At 45.3% G+C, this 24,679-nt stretch overlaps 1 protein-coding gene and 1 pseudogene across 4 annotated transcripts in view; one reads left to right on the top strand and one right to left on the bottom strand.

Moving 5' to 3' along the window:
* LOC117210607 overlaps window positions 1–11,391 on the bottom strand; it is a 43,075-nt pseudogene extending 31,684 nt beyond the window's left edge.
* The window catches only part of LOC117210589, a 258,899-nt gene that overhangs the window by 116,010 nt on the left and 118,210 nt on the right, over window positions 1–24,679 (top strand). For all 4 annotated transcript variants that reach the window (XM_033453749.1, XM_033453757.1, XM_033453765.1 and 1 more), the window contains one exon: window positions 19,704–19,861. In XM_033453749.1, coding sequence (XP_033309640.1) covers window positions 19,774–19,861 — 88 coding nt within the window. In that variant the 5' untranslated portion in view covers window positions 19,704–19,773. The remainder of the gene's footprint in view (window positions 1–19,703; window positions 19,862–24,679) is intronic.

Consider the following 24,679-nt stretch of genomic DNA (forward strand, 5'->3'; position numbering starts at 1 on the left):
TAGCGGCGCTATTAACGCCAGGATTGACGCGAGCGGTAATTAATTTCCAGAAGCATAGATACCCGCGATTCTCGCAGCTTACCGTCCTTAGCCGCGGTTGGCCGGCTTTTCTCCGTTTCTTTCCGTTATCCGGCTTTGTCGACCGCCTCGGGACACCCAACGAATCGCCCCGTCCACTTAATTAAACGTCAGCTGTGGAATTGCGGGCCACGGGTCAGAATCGCCGGAAGAAAGAGGCACGAGACGTTCGACCGAGCTAGTCGAAGAACACAGACTCTCTCGGCCGACGCTATTCGCTCTGCAATTAAAAACTACGCCGATCACAATTTATTATTATCCAACGGTTTTTAAACCGACGTACTACGCATATACATATATGTATATTGGTTGCTATGTAATTGTCTGATAATTCCCGGTACCCTCTTCCATGTTACGTTGAATTTCGTTAATACGGTCGGTAGCATAATACGTTCGTAGGTATGCAGCTATAGGAACAATTGGGAAACGTTTTACGTAATTAAAATGTTCCGCCGGTACAATAATGTTAAAGCTTTCAGAAATCTGGCTTTCGAACATAACAATTTTTCCGATACAATGGATTCGATAAATTTACGTAGCGGCTTACAACGGGAACCGCGATGAACAGCATTTAAATACTTTTTCGAGAAACGAACGATTATAATAAAGGGGGCTCGTTCAATACGTTCAATCGCAATCCACGTCGGCACTGTTTGGCCACGCGCATTGTATCTTTTAATTTATCATTATTTATGGAAATAGGGATTGGGAAGGGCGGGTGCTCGACGCGCTCGGTAAATCGTATTGAAACGTTCGCTCGAAAGCGACGCAACAATCCGAAGACACGTTCGTTCGAGAAAACTCGGCGGAAATACGTCAAAACCAACGAACTGTACAGCTTGAGAGGTTCTTTGTTTGTTGGATACAGTCTCGCAAATGACTTTTATAAAAGGATTGTTTCGCAATACTCGCCACCTGACGCTGAATAATTTAAAAGAAAAACTCCCGACCGCGCCAAGTACTACACCCATTCCGAACCACAATAAGATTTTTCTCTCGCGACATGAATTATGCAAAAAACCGTCCTGCGCCGTTGCACGATGATTCGATTTACTTTCAATCGCATACAGAAATATTCTCTCTCTCTCTCTCTCTCTCTCTCTCCTCTTTCTCTCTCCTTTGTCCCTTTTTCTTTTACAATGATAAATTCGCTCGATGAGAAATGCAACTTACTCCGAGGATCTTCTTCCCTGACAAAAGGCGCAACAATCTTGCCATTTCAATTCTTCGGTCGTATTTCCACAGAGAGTTTCCCTCCGTCGTAATACGTACGGCCTCTTTAATCGTCGGTTGTACACGAGAACAATCGTGACGAAAGATAAACGACCGCATTAAGAGGGCATCGAGGTATCATCGAGTAGCCATAAAGGATCCATTAATTTCGAGTCCCCCTTTCTTCGAGGGATCCGCGAGCGTGTAAACGTGTAACGATCGAGGCGGGTTTGCTACAAGGGTCGGTCGAAACTGAATCTCGCACGCGTCGAATGGTTGCGATCGTAATTCGCAAACCTGTCACTGTATTCCAATCCGTTCGAAATACGAGCAACTGGATCGAGCGTAGCAAGATACGCGGCTTCGGTCGCTACGAAAAAAAAAAGGAAAAAAAGAAAAAAAAAGAAAAAAAAAGGATGGGGAGCGGGTAGAATAGAAAGATGGAGCGAGAACTCGCTCGGCATCCAAACAGCGAAATCAGCTTACCCCTATGGCAACAAATCTGACTTTGCAGATCGCGATGCCGCGCGATTCGTCGATTTACAGGGAATATTCGCCAAGTGGCTACTTTCGCGAATATTTCGGCCATTGGAAAATCACCACCTCATATGGGCGGAGCTTTCGAATGCATCGAAAGTATTTTCATCAGGCCGTGCGAATCGGCCCATCCATCGAACATCCCTTAATTTCAGATGGAAATATCGATTCCGTAGTCGCGGATCGTTGAAATGTGATTTCGAGCAGGGCGGGCGGTTTCTATCGCGGCCAGTTCGCGTGGAAATTGCACGATCTACGTCTGCGTTTTACTGCGCAGATTTGGCCGTCAGCCGCTAGGGAAAAAAACTACGAGGAAGCTCGGCGCAAACGACTCCCGTTTCCTGTCGTAAATTCGTGTTCTTTAATCGCTTAACTTAACCGTCTAAATCGAGCATTTCTATCGCGAACAGGATGCAAGGAAATGGTAACTAACCGGTAAGGTTTCTTTGTAACAGACAGATTCCTTGAAACTGGATGAATGAAAAAGGGGAATGTATCGGCGAAGGAAGAAACGCGGCGAATAACAGCGAATAACGTTGAGAACGTGAAAATCCGCGACAGCCGGAAGAAGCGTATAATGTCGGCCCATTTTATTTCACAGGAAATAAAGTCGAAATAGAATTTAACGGTACCCGGGATCATTATAGAACGAAGAAAGCAGAGGGGCAGGAGCACCGGTGAAAACGGCGAGGCGCAGGGCTAGGCGGACAGAGGGAAGAAGCGAATCTGGTTTGTGGGACAGCGGACGCGACGGTTGCGACGCAAAAGGATGAAACAAGAAAGATCGAATAAGCGGGAAGTAAGGCGCGAAAGCGAGTCGTCGGAAAAAGCCGCAGGCGAAACAGAGTGGCGGCTAAAATAATTTAATAAGTCTTTTCGGTGACGCTTAAAACGAAAACAAAGACGCCGTGACGAGTCTTCCTTCGAGGAAAGATTTTTCTTGTTTGCGGGAAAGTCGTGTTAATGTCCCGCGTAACGGACCCTCCGGATAGTCGCGGCTAAATTTCAATTTGAGAATACTATTCGGTTCCTACGAATCGATTATTTGAAAAAACACTCCAGTTCGGATTAGACGCTTGCAAAGTTTCGCCGAAAGTAAACGGTATTAGTTCGATTATATACGTAAGAGAATACTGGATATAAAATCACGTAGCATCGCGTGACAAAAGATAAAAGAATTAAAGGATTCTTGCTTTTTCACTATCTAAAAGATCGCTTTTCTGAGCGACAAACAATACGTTTGTTACTATCGTTCGTTTTACGTATAAACGATCCCATCGTTTATAACTCTTCCAATATATCATCGATCTTTCGATCTTAATTTCAACAGCTTAGGAATAACAAGAAATTGGAAATAAATCAGCCAGCAACGGCGTTCGCTCGGTGTCCTCGGACACTGGGATTGGACGCGCCGTCCACGGGCTCTTTATTTAGACGTGGTTCATCGTAGTTCATCATGGCTTATTGAATTTCCGTGCCAATCGATAGCGCAAACCCTTGACCGGCGTTGCCGAGACAATGCCAAGAGGAAGGGGACTACCGGTCGCCTCTGGAGAACACCGAAGAAGAGAGAAACAATAACGAAACAGGAGATCTCGCGAGAAGAGAAAGAATCGAGGCGTGTACACGAAGGACGAGGGGATCGGGCAGAGATAGAGATGGAAGTAAGAGATGGACGGAGGAAAGCAAGCAGATTTATCGAGCACGGTTAAAAAGTTGCGGTGGCGTCGTTTTCGTTGGCGTCGCATCCGTTCGTTCTTCGTCCCCTTGCAGAACATGCTGCGGTCTCGAAACGAGATAACAACGCGCAAAAGGGATTCCCCGAGATTACCCTCCGGACAGATAAGGATTTCGAGCGGCGATAAACCGGTTCGAGACAGCGTCCATCGGTCTTGGACGTTTCGTATCAGTTTCCTCCTGGCAACTGGTCGAAACCACGGCGCCAATGCATTTGTCGATGACTCGCTGAGAGAAAGCCAGCGGAAACGGGGATAGGTTGCTGGGAATGGATCGTGGGAATGAACGTTTAGCCATTTGCTACGAGAACGGGCCTCCTTCGCAGTTCTCCGGACGAAACGTTCTCTCGTATCATCGTTCGATCCTCTGGAAAAACGATACAACGTAGAGTTTCAGCGAGTTGGGTGATAAACGGTCGGAAAATATGACTGGGGGTAACAGTTGCGCCTTGATAAAGTCGAGGTGTCAATGGAAACGGGTTTCGATAGAGGGTTGAATAGCAGGATCCACTGGTGCGTGCTAAATCATGTTTAATATCGCTGCAGGATGGCTCGCCGACAAGATAGATTTCGGACATTTTTAGCGGGACGGCCGCCGTTCGCTCTTCTTTTATACATATTTTCTCTCGAACGTGATTTCTGCGAGGAGATTCAATTTCCCGCGTTGACAAGGGTGCTTCTGCTGCTCCTTCGGAAAATTTGTGTGCCCGCTGGAAACGCGATTCCAATTGCGACGTAAACTCCCCGCTCTGTCTGTCGGTCGTTACAAGATCCGGGTAATTGACAACGGGACAGACTCGCCGGAGATAAGGAGAAGCTTCCGCGATCCCTTTTCCTTTTCGAGGACGTTAATGGGATTTGCAAATGCGTCAAACGCGAAGGGTCGCGTTTCCCTGCTCGTCTCCAAATTTAACAGTCGGAAAATGAATATCGCTACGGCGACTGAGCTTGGTGAATTTCGTTCAAAAAATCGCATACTCGTGGAGGAGCCAGAGACGCGGTGCTGTACGTAGAAGGATGGTGTACGTACGTATGTGTTCGCATTGGTTTCACGTCGGATTAGAGTGGCACAATTTCTGAAGTGTGTACGTTCGGCGAACGAAGGCAGCGCGGAGTTTCGAGCGAGCCAACGCCAAACTCCGTTTCTCCCAATTATTGTAAGGATTTGAGTTTCGCGACAAAGCCGCAATTCGCTTTCGCCGAGAGCTTCGTGCCGTGACACGATCGCCGTACAATATCTACGTTGTCGTTGTTGGCGAAGAACGGACAAAAGGAGAGAGGTCGTGATTTGTTAGCGCCACGAGATACGACAATTGTCCTTCGGATTAACAGCTTGTCGAGTAGTTTTTGTTATCGATCACTCGCCGCCGGCCGGGCATTTATCAGGCTGGAGTAATTCTCGCGTTGCCTATCCTCCAGAAGAGTTTCCATCTTGATTTTTGGTGTAAATGTCGCCTCGCCGACCGCGATAACCGTTGATTTATCCCCAGTCGGGTAATAAAGATATCGGGCCGCGGGAAATTACAGCAGTCCCTTGCTGTTTGTTACTGGGAAGTTCGTGCCCTTGCCATTTTTTCTCCTACGGATGAACGATTGTAGCACGGACAAGGGACGAAGGAAAGGTATTACGTAAGAGGTAGGAAATGGAGATCTTGGAAAATTAGAGGCGAAACGTTGGACGCTAATTTCTGGAAAACATTTGATTAGAAGCAGAGACGCGACTTGTTAAATCGATGTTCGATTTTTACTCCGTGTTACATGCTACGTGGACGATAATAACAAAGTAGTAAGAGTAATAATAAATTGTTAAATAAGTTGTTGGAAAGCCACATCGATCGATTCCATAAATTGAAATGTAGAGAAAAATGAAAAGTTGCGAACATTGTCCTTTTAATCTTAGAATCTACTATTATTTGTGCTGTCGTCTTGTTAGAATAAACGAAAATACGTAAATGCATGGCGATTTATGGGAATCTGTACTTAACAAAATCCGCGCTATACCTGGTCGAACGGATGAGGTGAAACCGCGAGGGAATCGTTGGGACGTACGAAATTACGCAGTCATGGCCGGGCATCGTCTTTTCCACGCACGTAACTGGCGGAAAGTCACAAGAGAGAATGAAAATCCGCGACAGCCGGGATTCGATGAGAGAGACTAGGGCGGTGGAGGAAAGGGACAGAAAGGCGGTTCGAACGATCGAACGGTTGGAAAAGAAGGAAAACGGCCGCCGCGCGTAGCCCGCAATATGGAATCTGACGGAGACGTTTGTTAAATGACTTCGGCGCCGGTGCAGGCAGATGATAGATGAGGACGCGACTGCTTCTCCATCGGCCGGTAACCTGGAAAAACGGCGCCGCCCTTGCACGGAATCCAATAAAACGAGACCGCGTGCCAGCAGCTATACAGGTTCGATCGGCCGCGTAGAGGAAATAAAGGATCGAGATAAAACCGCCCCCGACGTGCAGTAGCACGTACACTCGACTTGGTCAACGTGGAGCGTCCTTGGAACAATTATTTTTACCGTAGATCCAGGACACGCCAGGGACCGTTTTGATCGTTTATTGTATCCAACTTTTCGAATCGCGGAATTCGCCGAGGATCTAATCGGATTAGCCGATCGATTTCGTTGCCGTTTCAAATTTATTCGTTCGCGTATTCGGTATCGAGTTTGCGAATCAAAGTGACCGGGGATATAAAAGTGCAGTGTAATGGCAGTTTGAAGTGATTCTTCGTACAGATAAGATAGAAATTGACAAAAATATGTAGAAATTGTATTTATCGGGGAACAGCGACAGGATATTTGGTCGAATTTCTTCGGGGTGTGCGCGAACGACGGGCTTTCACGGTTATTCGTTTTGTTTTACCGCGCACGAGAGAGCACATCGGCAGAAAAGGGGGAAGAAAACGATGGTGAGGAATGGCGGCGCGCGGTGTAGCGGCAAGACTGGAGAGCAATTCTCTTGACAATTTGGCCTGGCGGTTCGCCAGCAGAGGCCAGTCGATTCAACTAATCTAAGTTGCTTAGCACGACTTGGTTCGTCTCCTTCCACCATCGCCACCGCCGCCACCAACCCCTGACCACCCTTCGCTACTTCGACTTGTTAGCTCTGCGTCTATCCTTTCTCTCACTCTCTCCCTCTCCCTCTCCCCCTCCCCCTCCCTCTCTTCTCTTCGAGACTTGCTTTTGTTTCACTGTCTCTCATCTCCGCTATCGCCCTTCCCCTCCCCCCATTCCTCCTTCCAGACTACAAGAAACCTCACGGGCTATGAATATAAATGCATCGATAAAAAAGTATTTGCACGCGTGTATCATACTCTGCCGCGGTTTCCCGGTATTTTCTTAGAAAATTACTGTCATTACTTTGCTCTTTCTCGAAGCTGTTTCTCGTTTCTCCACCTTCTTCTTTCGAAGCGTTTTCTTCGTTTATCGATGGAGTATCGATTAATCGACTGTAACGATTAAGTTTACGGTTTCAACGGACGCGTGTTCCGAATCATCAAATGTACGGAATGCGCCGGATCACATTTTTGTCAATTTCAAGGCAATCGAACAGCTAGAAGTCATTGACACGTCGCATGATCAATCTCCTAGGTACTCTTTCAGAAGCATTGTTCGGTTGAAAGGATTCATTCGCGTTTGAAACGTGCATTATGTAAAGGCGAGAAGATAGTTAACATGACAGCGCAAGCAGAATCAACTTTGTTCGTAGATGTGAAACCTCTAGCCAATACTCCGTCACTATTTTTACGATTGTATCGAATCTTGTTAAAATAAGTCAACGAGGTAGGTCTCCTCTTGCGCAACATTTTTATTCTCTTCTACACGCTGTTTGGACCACTGTTTCGCCATAATATCCAGTACGAGCTGACTCATCCGAGATCGCCGACGTAATTGCCAAAAAAAAGTTCTTGCAAAAACATCTGCGGATAATGCTCTCTCGATAGCGCCGTTATCCATCCGATACAGAACACGTAGTAGTTTCTATTAGGTTGTCCCAAAAGCTTCTTTCATTTTATGAGCAAATAATAGATGCACGATATTTTCTTTTTTATATTATTCTATCGAATTACGTATGAACCATTTTACTCTATTTCTGTTATTACGATCATACATAGTGCGATAAAATAATGTGAAACTAAAAATGTTACGCATCCATTGTTTCCTTATAAAAGGGGGGGGGGGAACTTTTACTTATCAAAGATAATCGATCAAAATGATATTCCTTTGCCTAGTCGTTTTCTCACTTTGTGCAGTATTAATGTCGCAATGGAAACGAATAGTTGGAAATGGAAGTATAAACCGGTACGCGAGAATCGTAATCGGCGAAGCAATTCGCTTTTAATTCGATGAATGTTTGAACAGCGTCAGTCGAAACTCAGGAGACGCGTAAAACAGCGAACGACTAGAGGAAACAGGCTGCAGTTCATTAGGAAGTGAGGGCATTACGACCCTCGACGTGGGCCGGCGCGGCACCGCGCGGCACGGCGGCGTAACCCATATCACCGGCATAGCTAATTGAAAGCAGATTCACTAGTTAGTGCAGGTGCGTGCTCAAAAGGTGATACGTCGGAGGTATGTCGGCGTAACACGACACCGGGGAAACTCGCTCGGTGTTTCGTAGTCCCTGCGCACTTTAAGGCAACTCCCGTGTCACGAGCCGGGTACCCTGTGCCGCGCCTCGAGTCCCAAGCTACGATGCCCAAGGTGGCTCGCAACTGTTATAACTCGAATAAGTTTGCGACCAAGATCCTTCCGTCGCTCGAGCCACGTCTTACCTCCTCCCGGAGCCCCACACCCGTCGACGCGCCACCGAGAGCTCGTAACTCGCGGCAGAACGCAATTCCTTGAAACGTAATTGGCTGCCGCGTGGAATTGCCCTCGCCTTCTCGTTTCTCTCGCTGCTTGAAGCTTCATCGATTCAAATTCAACTTGGATTCTTTTTCGAATAGCTGCACCGACCGTACCGAAGGTATATTCGCCGATTCGCCATTACCAACGTGATTTTAACGATTCTCAAAGGCGACGATATTAATCGAGAATGGAAGATTGGTCGGTTTGGAGACGGATAGAAAAGAATGTTGCAAAATCGTAGTTGGTAGTCGTAGTCTATTAGCAATTCGCGTGCCTCATTTCCGCAGCTTACAGTTTACGAGGGTTTTATTGGCGTGTCGCCAACCGAGCGACTAGATATCTTTTGGCTGTTGCATCATCGATGAGACACGGCGTTGTTATAATGGTATAATGAAAATTTGCATTAATATATTTTAACCGTGTTACTGTTAACCCTTCTTGTTTCGGCGGGCGATATTTTCATCGACGTCGTTCGAACGGAAGACGAATCGGAAATAATGAGAAATTTATAAACGCGTGGAAATACCGCGCGTATTGAATTTTTGCCGGAGAACGCGAGCCCGCTTTAATGGGCCGGCCAGCGCGAAAATATTCGCTGCCGGGGACAAGAGACGGTGCTCGCGTCTCCTTTAATTAACAGCGCTAATGAAAATGCCCGTTGACGGCAGATGTCAGGAATTCCGATAGGTCAACGAACTCGCGTCGGACGGGAGGCAGGCCGTAGCGCCGCGAAATTATTCCGCACGAGGATAAATAATGATCCTAAACGTCTTGCCTAGTCCCGGTTACTGCACTCGATCTCGAACTTGACGAGCAATAATCGGCTCCTCTCGGCCCCCTCCTCTCTTTCCTCGACGTTCGTGCATGCGGAATTCCTAACTGCCGTGGCACACACACGCACTCAAATATCCGAGATACGCGTGCGGCGGGGCTCGGTTTCGCGCCGAACTGTTGGAACCTGAACAGTCGGTCCTGGAATTTCAGGCTGCCGAAGCACTCCGTCGACTCCTCGAACGCAGCTACGCGGACTCGGCTTCGTGGCTACGCAAGCGTATACGGACGTCTCTTCTATCTTCCTAAGCTAGATATCGAAGAGACGATTCGGATAACAAACAGGTCGAAACGAATTGTCGAAAACCGTGTTATTTTCAATCGATAAAATTACTTTAGCTTAATTGCTTCTTTCGTAACTACAGTCAAACATGATAATACGACCGGTTGCAACGGAAGGGTCCCTTAAATTCTAAATAGAAAGGTCATTCGTAAAATTAATAATCAGCCTAAATATTTTATAGATCGACGATTGTATGTTTGAACGAAAGAAGGGGCAACGAAGTAAAAGGGGGTAGCGTAGGGTCGCTGCGTGGATGGCGAACAACACATAGGAGATGGAACAGGGTTGGCTCGGGCTCAAACTAGTTATCTCTTCAGCTGGTGGCGGCGCTATCGGCGCGCAAGCACCCTCGTCCCTGGAAGGAGCTCTCCCGTGTTAACTGCTTGACAAACTAAGTTAACGTTTCTTACGTTGTAATTGGCTCCACGCGGCACACGGAATTGTGTAAGCCACGACGACGACTACGACGACGAGTACGACGACGACTACGACGATGACGAGAACGAAGACGACGACGACGACGACGACGACGACGACGACGACTAGGAAGACGATGACGAAGATGAGAGAAGGAGGATGCGGCTGGGACGAGCGAGGGGATGATATTGTTGGCGTTACACCGGTTACCGCGTCGATTCAATTCGAGGAATCTTAAGGGGGGCGGATGCTGGAGTCACGGAAAGCGTTGAAGGGAGTTTGACTCTCGATGCGTGTGGCAAATTGTCGTAAATTCGGCTTCGTTGTTCCTCTGTCGCGTTGCTCCCCTACCATCTTCGTCGTCCTCCTCGAATTCCGGTAATTTTGGGAAAGACAACAAAGAGGTATGTTAATTGCTACCGAGAGCGAGGGATGCGATAATTGGTGGCAGATATCAGGGACTACGACGGAACGCTTTTCCAGGCTAGCGTCTCCATGGAAATTCGATCTATGCACGTCCCGACGAGCATCGGATCTTCGCTGATTTCGTCTTTACTCGCGCATTCGCGATTAAACGAATTGGCGAGTCGTCGACTCGATACGGTTTCCAATTTTACTCTGTACTCGTTAAGTACATGCATGACGATCCACTCGCTGGTTAACTCAAAAACGATATCGTTAGTCATTCGTATCGAGAGCAATTGTTCCTTTGATAAAGAAAGCTGAGTGTCACGTTTTGTGCGAATCGATAAGAATCAATGTATCGAGTGAGTAAGCGTCCAAATAGAAGAAAGAAATTTGATGTTTGATATTTTGATATTTATTATATTTTCATACGTTATGTCCATTCTGTGCTAACTCTCGCACAAATGCGTAGAAACTCTACTTGTTGTACATTGACTGGCAGTTAACCAGCAAGAAGATGCCGCTGTTGCCTTGTTCCTGATATACATTTTCTTGGTTTCGGGTTTCCTCGTGCAAAAGGAAAGATCGTCCACGTCGAGGAAACCACTGGCGCCTCGTTTCGTTATCCTTTTTCCTCCGTCGTCATCTGTACGCGTTGACGATAATAACCGACGAACCAGCGGAACGGCGCAAATCTTCGATCTCGTTTGGCAAATGGCCGATCTCTGGGCCCCCGGTACGTTTGCCAGTCGGAACAAAAGAAGTCTCTTCGACGTGTGTTCCTAGCCGCGAATCCGTAGAAATGTTCACTCCCCCGTAGTGTGGCCGCATTGTTCCTCAGCCAGGCGTTCCTCTTCCAACATGCTCTTTCTTACATCAGCTTTTTGCTTCTCGTCTTCCGCTTCTTACCGAACCTTCCGAGAACCGTGTTCTCTCCTTCCCGACGAGAAATCGATGCCGGAGCAACTTCATATCTACGGCTTTTACAATTGCTGCTCCTTCTTATTCCGCTGGCTTCGATCGAGACTGTAATCGCAATTTATTCGCTTAGTTTTCGTAATGTCTTAAGAAGCTTGAAGCATAATCAATGGTTTGATTCTTGTATTCGCCGTTTCTTAGTCTGTTATCGGTTTTTATTATTGGTCTACACATAATCTAATAAAATAATCTGATAAATATTAGGGTATAATCTAATTTAATGCTAGTTGCGAAATTTCGTTGACGCGTATCGTGTTTCGTTACCATGACGGATTGCAACAAAATATCTACTACAAATCGTGTTTCGTTTCCTGTGCTGTCTCACAACATATTTATTAATCCAATATACTTCTGTTATAACTGTCTGGAATTTGTTCCCCTTCTGTATATCAATCACGTCAGTTACAGTCAGATCGTTTCATAAGATAATGTGAAATAAGATAATTCGTAAAAATAAAGTCAAATAGAATCTGTTCGGTTGACGAATTATAGTCAACGATCAGAAATATTCCGAGTAACGATACGAAATGGTATAGAAGCGGAACGGAATGACGAATAGAGTAAGAAAGAGTAAGAAAGACTTCTTCTAAGAAAGAAATTAAAATATATAATAATATATAACAACAGAGCATTTAAGTTGTAATGTAGACAGAATAGACATCGATAGAAAACATGTTAAACGTCAACCTGGAACATCGGAACTCGTTGTGTCCATCTGTCCGGCTGTTTTCGCAATCCGTAACTCATGATTTTTCTACGGTGTTCTCCGTGCTGTTCGAGGCCACCCGCTCTATTTCCTACTTCGCTCCGCCATTCGACATTACATTTCACTTGGCCTGGCTAGAGGAGCGTCTTCCATTTCCCACTCCTTCCACGGTGTAACCAGTTTTCCTTTCCATTCGAAAACGATTTACCGAGCCACCGGTATCCTGCCAGCTCGGCGACTGGCCCACCTCGAGATTCCGCGATATTACGAAATATGACGGGAACACCGGGAACCATGGATGGGGCGGGGGATGCAGGGCAACGGGTCGGGTGTGTAATTTGACAGGATCACCGAGCAGCGACACGCTGGAAAATTTTTCACCAAGTAGAATTCCATTGTTTGCGGCCGAGCGTTCCTCGTTCTCGTTGTCCCTTCTCTACGATCACCTTCGTCTCTATTTTCCACCATCCCCTTCTTTCCCTTCCCCCTCTTTTCACCTTCTTGCGAGCAGAATACGCGTAGAGTTTCGACTCGACAATCTCGTTTGATAAATTCTCCGTCACCCAGGATAGGATGGGCCGCTCATAACTTGCATGGCGCGGACATTTTTTCGGAAATTAAACGGCATTGTTCGATGCTCTTCCACCTTTTGCCGCTTCTCTTTCCATCTGTTTCGCGCGTTGCTGTCCCCGGATTGGAATAATCGTTTCCTTTTTTCATGAAAATTTCTACTTAATGGATGAAAATTTTATTACCATAAAATAGTACGATTTGGAGAATGAGAATATGTTGGAGAGTGTCGATGCGTTGTGAAATTCGACGTATTAAAGACACGGAAATATATTTTTCTGGCCTGCGCTACTAATAGGGAGGAATGGTGCGGAAAAGGGCATAGCTCAGTCGGGGAAAACCTTTTAACGGTACGCTGTAGAAGACGCATCAAACACTATACACTGTTCTGTTGCGGATTATTCAGCTTAAAGCGAATTATATACCTTGTACTTTGGATATGCATCGCTGATTGTTTATCCATAGCGAATATGAAAGGATGTGAAAGATGAAAGTTTGAATATTTACACTAGTCGAATTCACCTCGGTAGTTTTTAAAATATCGCTAGTTCGCTATTGTGCGACTCTTAGAATTGAGCTAATAGATTTAGTCGTTGCAGAAGAATCTTAAACAGTTATTCGCTTGTTCTATACAAAATGAAGATTCGTCATCAACGCCTTTCACTACCGATGAATCCGTAATTCACGTCTAAAGTGTAGAATCTAAATTCGCCATAACAACTGATTGAAAGAAAATCCAACGGAATATGCGAACTCTATTCATTCCTCTAGACTTTGGACCGATAAGAGATCTCGTGATAACGAAAAACAGGAAACTTTTAATAATTCACGTTCGCGGTTGGGCCCCATTCGCCCCAACGATTCGTTCTTCCCTTTCGCTGGTTGGTCGTTCCTCTCGTTTCCGACAGATACAAGCGAGATGAGTTTCGCGCTAATTCGAAAGACGAGATACGCCCCGAGGCCGCTCTAATCTCGTTCGTGCCGCGTTCGCAGTATTGCGATGAAAGGCGTACCTTAATTTTCGCCGTTCGTTCACGGCACGGAAACGTCGACGACGGGGAAAAAATCTCTGTTGAAATACGATGGATGGTAATGAGTCCGGCGTTCCGTGGCGACGCTTCGAACTCCACGGATTTCCAAAGTTATTCGAGAATTTTCTTTGTTCGACCTCCATCAACCGTTCCTCTCTCGCCAAACGGGATCGCCTTACAATTCCGCGAGCTTCGTCTTTGATTCCTTGGCCCTCGGAATAATACCTTAATTGAGACGTCCGTTCGCCGTCTTTCGCCGATGCAAATACCGGATTGATACATTTTGCCAAGAAAATTACCATTTTCTATGTCGTATTGTCAGCAATGCGATGCTATTGTGTTACGGTGTAGAGATTCTCACGCGATGGGTGAAGATCGTAGCGGTGTAAGTTAACGTCTCGAGAATTTGATTTTAATCAAGTACTTCGATGCTTATAAGCACCATTTTTTCCACTTCGTGGTTCATTAAATTGTAACTTGTACACCGCGCCGACACGCTTTCATGACTCGAAAAGATATAATGAAATTTTTATAATACTACACGTAGAACACCGTATTACGAAAACTGACAATGGACTGACTATTGTGACATATACTATATATTTCAAAAATTTTACACAGATCTTATAAAGATATCATCCCCCCCCCCAAAAAAAGAAAAAAATGGGGATGCAACGTTTATTCTTTTCTCTTTTTGTTCCACTAGAAAGTAAAAGCAATAACAAAAAAAGGAGCAAAGACTCGAAAATCAGACTTAAAGGGAAAAATTAATTATATCTCGTCCTAACTGGAGGAAAGAAGCGTTCATAGATTTTCCATTTGATAGTCGGTAAAATTAACTTGCGCGCAAAGTTTTCAGTTGCTAATAGAGATTCAATATTTATAGTTTGTAAAGTTTTGGAAGAACTGTGCTAGAATCATGGTTCGAATCGATGTGTTGGTCCGCGTCTCGACTGGTATCTCGCATTTCCGCTGCATTTCGCACCGGAGAAGTTCGAAAACCTTCTTCGAGACTGTCCGCGATAGGGCCGACGCCTGGATAAAAGTGCGCGGTTAGTTTGTCCACGGTCGCCACCTCGTCGACCTTTCACCGTTTCACGTCCAGTCTTCGTAGAATCGCGCGGAACAAAGAGACGAAAAGCTGCTGTGAATTTCGAGACCGCCCGAGCTTTGAAACGCGTTTGTCACTCGCAGCCAAGGTCCGTGTCGCGAGGGAAACCTAGACGCTCTACTTTTGGTCGATCGACGACGGATGATTCGACGGAGAAATCGTTTCCGGCGAGACGAGCGTCGCCAAGGGAGCAGCGAGGTCTCGAGCGTCTTTGGCTGCGATCAAAATTCACCAGGAGCTCTTCACCGTAATTCACCGTGACGACTGGAAGGCCTGGCTCACGCGAAGAAAACCTGAGAAAATCATCGTCGAGGACGTGCTCCTCGGCAAAAAGCTCAAATGTCAGGCGAATCCTTTTGTTCGCATACGTGTGCAGATAGCGGCGCACGCCGGCGACACGGTGCTGCGGGTTCATTTGTGCCGTGACAAGAAAGCCGGAGGAAGAGAGCAACGTACAGCTCGTTCAATAAGACTGGTACTGTTTGCAGGTTCGCTGTTAGGTAGTTTACGGAAAGAAATTTTTCCAAGATGATTTTCCACCCTCGAATGTGCTCTCTATCGCTCTTAGATATTACGCTATAATTGGGAAGAAGGCTAGGGGGACTCGCGTTTATAAGAAGTTAATTTTTTTTAAGCAAAATTTCACTCTTTATATATCCTATTAAATGAATTCTTAATAACTGGGTTCATTTATCATTTATCTGAACGTCAACTACTATTGTTACCCTGCGAATGTTTATGCACTTACGGAAAATTTACGTGTGCAATACGTGTAGATCGCACATGATCTACCGACATACGCAACATTTTCCAAGTAAGATACTCGTAATGATATCCAAAGAACGAGGCGAATCTCTATTCAGATTCCATATCTTCGCTTGCTTGCATGAAAATGTAAATTTTCATAAAAATCCGCGATCTATGTATCATATGAAAAAAATGATAGGTAGTAGGGAAAAAACGGTAAATTCTTCCTATATGCACTACTCTTGTCGCTTGACAGATTCATATGAACGAAATTTTACCATATGCGCTTGCTCCACTTTATCACGTGACACGATCAGTAGCTGTGGCCATCTAATAATTAATGTAGAATCGAAAATGCATGTGAGATTGATAATCCATTACAATCGATCGAACGTTTCTGCCAGTTTTGTGTGGCACGTCTTATCCGTGTGGCGACACGGACCATGGAACTTTCCAACGGCTCCGTGATACAAAGCGCTACGCCGTTAAAGCGCAACACGACGTACTGTCGATCTGTCATCGATATCTTCACGCTCCTTCCGCCGAATTTCTCGGAAGAGCATACACGCGCCAGCCGCGGCGGCACATCTAATGAACGCACGCTAGTGGGGATATCGATGGGCAACGAAGGGAAGAATCAGTTCGATCGGAAAAATAAGTTGTCGTCAAGCAGCGAGTTCTAGAAACGTCGATTCGCCTTCGGTCCGTTATTTTATCTACACAAAGAAGCTGGCATACGTGATCATAGGCGCGAACGGTGGCGTGACCCGAGCGTGGTGGGGTCGTCTCCCAGAGAAGACAGAAGAAAAAATCGAAGGGACAATCAGTATCATTTGTGGATTCGAACGGAACGCGTCGACAGATTCCGACGAATAAAATTAAAGTCGCTTAGTCTAACGAATACATCGAGAGATACGATAAAGTCGGGTCGCATTATTGCAACAAACTAATTGTACTCGTCGTGTTAAATCATTTGTGACGTTTTCGTGGCAATATTAAATATCGTTAAATATACAAGTTTACGTTGACCCTGTCAATTCAGTGTTAAACTCGTTTGAACTACCGCTACCTATCTTAATCGAAACAGGGGAACGACTAATTCGCGGCGTCGATTATCAGAATCGTAGCGAGAATTTACGCCTCTCGCTGACGCGTTTTCCTCGCGACCGCGCCTTTCCGCGAATGGTCGTAACAACGAGCGAGAGGAAACAGAGGAAGGGCTGGTTGGAAAAACAGTGTTTTGGCTCGAGGAATCCCTGGACGGCCCGTGAAACAGCCTGTAGCAAGAGGCAAGGAAAAAGAGAGGCAGGAATCGGACGATGGGGTGAGTCCGGTGGTGAAGGCGGTCGCAGAGAACGAGAGAATTTAATTTCTCGGTAACATTACACCTTAGGAGCCTTATTCCAGCGGCTTTGTGCGCCTCCAGGGGTGGCACAGAGAGACACTCGATCGCAGGACTCCATTTGCGGTTTAGCATAATGGAAATCCAACGCGCCCTCGGGGCCAACTCTCTTCTTCTCTTTCCGCTTTCTGCAGTGTCGAGCGAGCTACGCTTCCCGGCCAAGCTCTGTCTTCCGCGGAAAAATAAATAAGTTGGAGCAAACACCGACGCCCGACGACGCTTGATCTGTCTCGTGGACTCTCGAGATTACGATGGACCTGGTTTCTCCAGGCGCGTACAACGTTCGTCGATGGAGGGACGACGAGTGGCTCGCGAAATTAGGGTCAGGTAATCGTGGACCGTTTTCTTCTCCTTTTTCAAACAATTGCCCGTTATATTTGTATGAATGAGTTTTACACGAGGAAGTTTCGAGCGTTGTTTAGTGCGGAGTTACGGTACAACGTGAGTGTAAAACCCCTTCATTCGTCGTGCTAAAAGATTAAATAGAAAATTGCAAAATTCCATCGGAGAGGTTTCTAAATCTTCGATACTATCGCTACTATGATGAATCGGAATTATTCGAAGCAGCTGATTCTTCTGATAATACATCGTTCGTAGCACGACATCGCGTTGTCTGCTGCGTCGCTTCCTTCCTTCGTTTCAGCTCATCGTACAGACGCTATACAATCGCTATTATGATGTTTTTTTTTATTATTACATCATTATCGTTCTATTGTATTATTATCATCTACTTTTATCGATATCTAATGTCCGACTAATAGAATAAATTTGACCGTAAGTACGTAACATTTATTCCTATTGTCGGTTTCACGCACTTATGCTTTTGATATTTACGAATTTCCTTTTTACGCGGTCTTTTAGTAACAGACACGCACGCAAGCTTCCTTCCTTCGTAACCGGCGTCGTTATGGTCGACATTTTAATTTTAACAGCGACGAAGCCGCAATTGGCTCGGAGGGTCACTGTCGACGTTTCTCCCCGTTGCTGGAGCTTAATGACCCCTAATGATGAGTTAAAAATACCCGATCCCCGACCAAGATCGAGGCAGGTCGAGGCCGTGACGAATACAAGGGAAAGGTAACTGGTGAAAAATCTGCAGAGTATCGTCGTCGTGGGGAATCACGAGAAATGGTATTGAGGATTGCGAGAACGATTTGCCATTGAAATTTGCGTGAAATGCTACGTAATTTATGGAGTAATGTTCATTACGCGAAATAAACGATCGCAATCGTTGATCGAAACAGAACTTTATTATATTTTAATTCGAATGACGATAATAACGGAGAAATTGCGACAGACGATTACTCGTCGTCGAAATATAACAAACAACCAACGAATATTCCGAGTTAATTGCTATTTAATTAATATGCAAATCACCGCGTGGCGAATCGGTCGTCTAGCAAGAGTTAACATTCGGTGCCGAAGGGAAAGAGAATGAACGGCGAATGCTCGAGCGAAGCGTGAATTTTTATGTCAGATCGTAGGAACTTTATATTTTATTATCGCACCATTTCCAACTTCAACGTGATCGATTTATCGTCGCTGTACTATATCGCCGTATCATAGGAATCGTTAATTGGAGTTGGTTGTAGTGATTTAGACGAAAGAAACCCTTAACTTCTAAATGACATATCCTTTAATTTTTTTTCGGGCTGTGTTGGGGAGACCGGAAGTTCTATGACAGATAACACGTGAGGTAGATCTGTGGTACGAATGGTCCGCGTTCAAAGAGACGAAACGATTCATGAAGAAACGAGAGGTGGTACATTGGTCGCGTTCGTTGGCCATTTATTGGCGACGATTGCCGGGATCTTCCAACGATACGCAGGTAAAAGCGGGATGCTTTATTCTGCAGCGCGACCGAGATAACAAATTTTGATGCCTTAATGAACGCCGGATTAAATGTTCCGGCCTCATTAACTCGGCGGATCGGCGCGAAAAGCGAAGAAAAAGAGCTGGCCGTCTCGCCCGTAGGATATCGCCGGCTGAAAAAGAATTACACGGGTAATCACCTTGCAGCGCGGATAATTGCAATTGACGAACGGCACGAAGGGTTAACTTTCGCTTTGTCGGCGTCGAGAAAGCACGGCGCATAATGCACTGAAATTTGTTTCGATAACTCGCTTCCATTAGCAGGCAAATGGCTATGATGTACCTGTAGATACATAGTTGTCATTGTGGGTTCGATCGAAGAACAATTACAATCCCATTAGAGTAAAATAGTTTGGATTGGTTGCGCAGCGAAATAAGAACGCGTGCGAAATAAACTAAAGATAGCATCTTTTATTTGGAAATGAAATTAAACCGAGAACGATATTGGCGTTCTATTTTATTCAATTTAAGATTTAATCAACACACAGAAGCTTGATAAATTCGTCGATGGTATCGACCGGTGTTTGAATAAAATAGGATCTCATTTTCGAAATCGCAGCTTTTAGAACCATCCGACATGCATTTCGCTCGATGCTTCGTAACAAAATCAAGAGGTAATGGTTTTAGAACCATGATTATGACCATGAGTTAGAGAGTATCAAATATTTATCATTTAATCTACTCCAGTAGTAACCGTAATCAGGAATATCTAATCTAATTTGCAATTACATATGCGATTGTCATCTTAATATCGTTTATCGGTACATCGAATTATCTCTCTGTCTTAACTCTTGGCGAAATCTTTACATCGTTATTGTTTGATTTTTCAGTAGATATACATGGGATCGGCTTAAACGACGCAACGAGTCGTCCTACCAATTCTCGCCGACAATTTCTTATCATTCATCTTCCCCTATCTTTTCTCTTTTTCCAGGGAGGCTGTGATGAGGGAAGCCGGTTAAAGGACCCTGTGTCGCGCAGGCGCCGGTAGGAGTACAGGAAAGATGCTGCCTTCCTCGAGAGCTTTATTAAGCCCGCTGCTGCTTCTAATCATCGCTGGAAGCACCGGTGCCTTCAGCTCCCGACAAGGAGGTAAGAAAACTCCGTTGGAAGATGTTTTGTCCTGAACAGCGGCAACAGCGATGGCGACGACGACGACGAGGACGTCGTCGCCGACGTCCCGCGTCCTTCGTCAATTTTCTGAAAGTTTCCCGGGTAAATCTGGTTAAGTCGTTGACCGAGTTTCCCCGTGGACCCCGGCTATCCTCGTTTCGACGAAGCAGTCGTCGTTCTCATCTCGCTCGAATTCTAGGCGTTTAACCATCCCGGCGTCGTTGAACGTTTCGCAACCGTCCGACCGGGATACTTGGAACGAAGATCGAGAACCTGTTGGATGACGACCCAGTTAGTCTCGTTTTTAAATTATGCGAGGCAAAAGGACGACGACCGTCGAGCCAAGTTCTCGGAATAATGGACGTCTCCCCGTTTCCTGTTGCGTTAACTCTAGGCGACGACCTCTTACCGCGCAATAAATATTCGCGCAACCAAGTGGCGACTGTTAAAAGAATGACAAGCCAAAGTTTGCCTTCTAGAACCATTCGTTCGTCGTCAGTTTTGTCGTTGTTAGAATGCTCGTGCAAATATCGAGCGAATCTGTTGTGCGTGGAATTTCGTTACGTGCTGTTTCCTCCGTCTGTTGTAACGCTCTTCTTTCCTTTTTGTTTGTAGAGGAAAATTTCAACGACTTATCGGCAACTTCTGTCCCAAATGCAAGATTTCTAGAACGTGGAAGATCGACGCAGATCCGCGAACGAAAATTTCGAAACGTGTAAAAGCGAGCTACATTTTAATTCGCTGTCGCGTACGCGAAGCTAAGTAGAATCCGGCGGACGCATAACCGTTTCATAACCGATTCGCAAGACAACGGTGGCGCAGCCTTAATGCAAAGTGGCGCCCTTTCTCGGAATTACCGAGGGGGACGGACCTGCTGCTGAATTTACACGACCTTATTTCGGAAAAGCTCGCGCAACGCGTGCCTCCTCTCTGATAAAGTACATTAACGGAACGCGCGCGTGCTCCACGCACCTCCATGCAACGTTTCCGTGTCTTGTGCTATTCGCGATCCCTTTTCATCCGCTCCTTCTCCGTTCGTTTTCTATTTCCTTTTGCTGTGCCCCTCTGTCTGACTTCTTCGTCCTGTCGCGTGACCGCTGTTATCCTCTGTCTCTCCAGTCGTTTGTTCGCGTTTCGCTTTGCTTACTCTCGCACAGAGAACACCTCTTAGTGACCATTTCCTAGATTAAGGTCACCTGGAGAGCAAATAGTTGTTAGAGGTAGAAAGAGGAACTCGTAGTTCCGGCTAACGTTCAACTTCCGCTGTATGAACCCGTGTATGTGTGTATGTGTGGAAAACTACGCGCGAAACACCATCGCATTTCAGAGATACCGAAGAGATACGGCTTCTCTCGCGACCAGGCAACCGGGAATTTCTGCGACCTCCCTCCCTCTCCATGTAAACCTCGTTGTTTTCCTTCTCTCTCTTCTTCGTACTCTATTCGCTTTCCTCGTTCTCTCTCCCTTTGTCGGTGTCAGCTTTCGAAATGAGGGTGAGATACGTTTTCTAGCGTCACGAATGCCCGTTTCTGCCCGGAGACAAATTCGGTCATGTTTGGATCTCTCCTCTCCGCTTAAAAGGATTTCCAATTCAGATTGATTCTGTCGGATCATTTTATCGTATTTATACAAAGAATAGGAAAATGTTTGTTACAATGGAAGTCTATATCGTTAATGTTCGAACGACAGAAGAGAATCGACCGTGTGACGGAACTGTATGTGAAATTATTTCTGCAACTCTACCTATTTAGAATCGTGAGACTGTCTGGCAGCCTAGGTGAATGAGTGTGTCTTTAGACCAGCTAGCGGTGCAATAAAAGTACAGGTCACCGAGAGTGATGCTACTGCACTTACGTACCAAAGGTATTGTGTTCGTGTATCGTGCATATTATCGCCGAAACTCTGACAAATCTCATAATAGTATCGAACATCCAGCAACATAGTAGCGCGTCCTTCGAAATAAGTGCTTAAACTACGATTTAAAAAAAGGATCTAAACTTCTCGATGAGAACTCTTGTATTACGTTCCAGCTTACCTCTCGAATATTCCGCGCAATGACCCTTGTAGTATCGTACACGAGCGATAAGCGAGTTTTTCGTTATATTTTCCTGTATCGGAACGAGCGGGGAAGCGGAGGAAGAAGAAGAAAATCGTGAGCGACCGGTGTACGTGTCCTTACAGTTAACTATCGCCCAAGCTCCCTCGGTGACAATTTTCACAATTTTCTTCACAATTTTCCCCGCATCTGAAAATATCTTTCAATCGCAACGTGCAATTCGTACCGTTGCCGGATTACAGCTGCGCCCGCTGCCTCGTCGTGATTTTATTTCCGCGTGCGGCTCGCCCGAAAACGACGCCACTACCGTAACCCTTTAGACTCTACTAGGAGATGGCAGTTGCAGCCGCCCATTGACCCAGATCCCCGGCGGTGCACGAGCGGAATTTCGCGAAAAAATTCTCGCCGGGGCAAGACCTCGACCCCTTCGTGAATTAGGGTCGTTGAGAAGGGTGGTAACGTTTTTCAGTCACGCTCGAAACCTTTTTCTTCGACTATACTCGAGGAAAGTCGATGGTTGATCGACTCTAAATTTGCATCTGCGTTTCTCTCGTGACTCGACGTTAGAAGGTTGGCAGACCGCCAGATATATATCCAGTAGAGTAAAACGATCGGCCTAATCGCGGGGCAAATAACGTTATTAGATCTGTCTTGCGCGATTGGACCGATATCATTAGCGAAATTTTATAAGTCACAAATTGAGAATTCGTTAGTTTTTCTTTCCTATATTTTCTCAAAGCGACGGTAATAAGTTTGGTAAAGATTCGCCGGTGAATTCAATCGCATACTTTTTACCTAAATCGTAAAACGAATTCTTACGTGGAAATAGTGTCCTTACCGATCACCGTTCTGTGTTTGAAAATACACATTGTACGACGAGTAGACGATTTCGAGTATGTATATTTCAAGAACAAAGGGGGAAATTTTAGAAACAAAAGGGAAAGATTTTTACGAGCTAACAATAAGAGGTTCAGTGCCATCTGCGAGGTCGCGCAAGCTGTCCTCAGCGTCTAATATAGAACCGACAATGGATATACCAGGAATACTCGGTTCAGCGAGTCGTTGTTTCGAGAGCTAGTGGCGCGATGACTCCTGACGTGTAGTGTCGGAAGGTTTTCGTTTTCCTTTAATCCTGTTCACTTGTACTGCGTCTGCCAAATTGCGTGAACGAAGACACGAGCATTAACCCTTGCTACGCAATAGTGTGTGCAAATGTCGTTGGAGCCGAAGATATTCGCGTAGCTTCTATTTGAAAAAAAAAAGAAAGAATGTACAACGAACGTTAAGATGCAGTGAAAATAAAAACGAAATCTCTACTAGGAGGAACATTACGTGGAAGAGGTTTCTAATTGATCCTTTAAATATGACTGTCGTTGATTCGAGACATGAGAATAGTTCATTGATGATTCTATTTGACGTTGTATTTAGCTTTGTAAATCTTCTTTCTATTTGGCATAGGAAATTTACAAAAACTTACCTGTACTTAAGGGCTGAGTCGAGAAAATGGACGAATCTCGCGAAATGCGTCGCAGAGAGAGAGAGAGAGAGAGAGAGAGATAGTCAATGACCCGAGTTCAGTCCGGAAAAACCAGTTTAAATTGATTTTCTTTTTTCCCCCTTTTTTTTTTATAAATGTATTGGATGATACTGCAGAATAAATTTCCATTCAGCGGTGGTTTCAGGGATGGCTGCTCGTTACGGTATTTTTGATCGGTTGATGATTGTTAAATTACACAGAGAGAGATCGGTGATGGTCGAGAACCGGATACGATAATAAATAAAACCCACGTTGAAAAGTTATTTACTCTTTTCATTTTGAATCCGTTTTCATCTTTTATGCGTTTTCATACTTTATTGGAAAAATCGGATTCTGCCACCATAATTCTACCGTTATACTAGAACGTTCAACTAATTGAATACTTATATCGCTGTCAATTTATTAAACTAATATATCGCCGTAAATAGCTACCGCGTAATTCATATCGGAGTACATATATAGTGCAGTTTAAGCTTCAAAAGTAAACTGAATTCATTGCTCGTGGCGTGTTTAATATTAGTAGGCGATCGCGTTACACCGCTTTTCACACAATAGAAGTATGTAAATACATATATTCCCGTGACCCACTCATTCGTTTTTGTATCTTTCTACTCGCGGTCGCTTCGAAATCTCACAGTGCGATGGATCGCTGTATTTACTTTCATACAGATTATAATATCGCGATACGTATGCAAAGAAAGAAGTGTTTATGGTATTAGAGTACTGTTTAAGACGATTTTGCAGGAAATGTCCCTTATCGGCAGACGCATCCAAATTTCTCTTAGTAACTTTGCCTTACAGTAAAATGCGAACCGATTTTGCCGTTGAAAAAATGAAACGTCCTCGTCATCGTAACCAAAATGTCGCACAGATATCTTACTGCTTCGAAAGCATCGAGCGAAACGAAAAATACGGCCGAAACGACTCGATGAATTGGCGCATGGGTCATAAAGCGATCCCTCTCGAAACGCAGCGTCTCCCTGTTTGAGTGCTAATCAACGTTCCCGTTTAAATTCAGGGCTGTCATGTGCGAAACGGCTGAACGCGCAGTTTCGATTCATCGACTCGGCCTGGATCGGATCGCGGGGGCGGAGATCCCTTGAATTCCGGTCGAGCGTCGAAAAAGGGCGGGAAATGGAAACGCGCGGAAAAGTAGACCGATGCCTGGCGACACGTGCTAAACGGCAATAAGGCTGCGTTTCTG

The sequence above is a fragment of the Bombus bifarius genome, unplaced genomic scaffold (genome assembly GCF_011952205.1).
Source record: "Bombus bifarius isolate JDL3187 unplaced genomic scaffold, Bbif_JDL3187 scf7180000007968, whole genome shotgun sequence".
Lineage (NCBI taxonomy): Eukaryota > Metazoa > Arthropoda > Insecta > Hymenoptera > Apidae > Bombus > Bombus bifarius.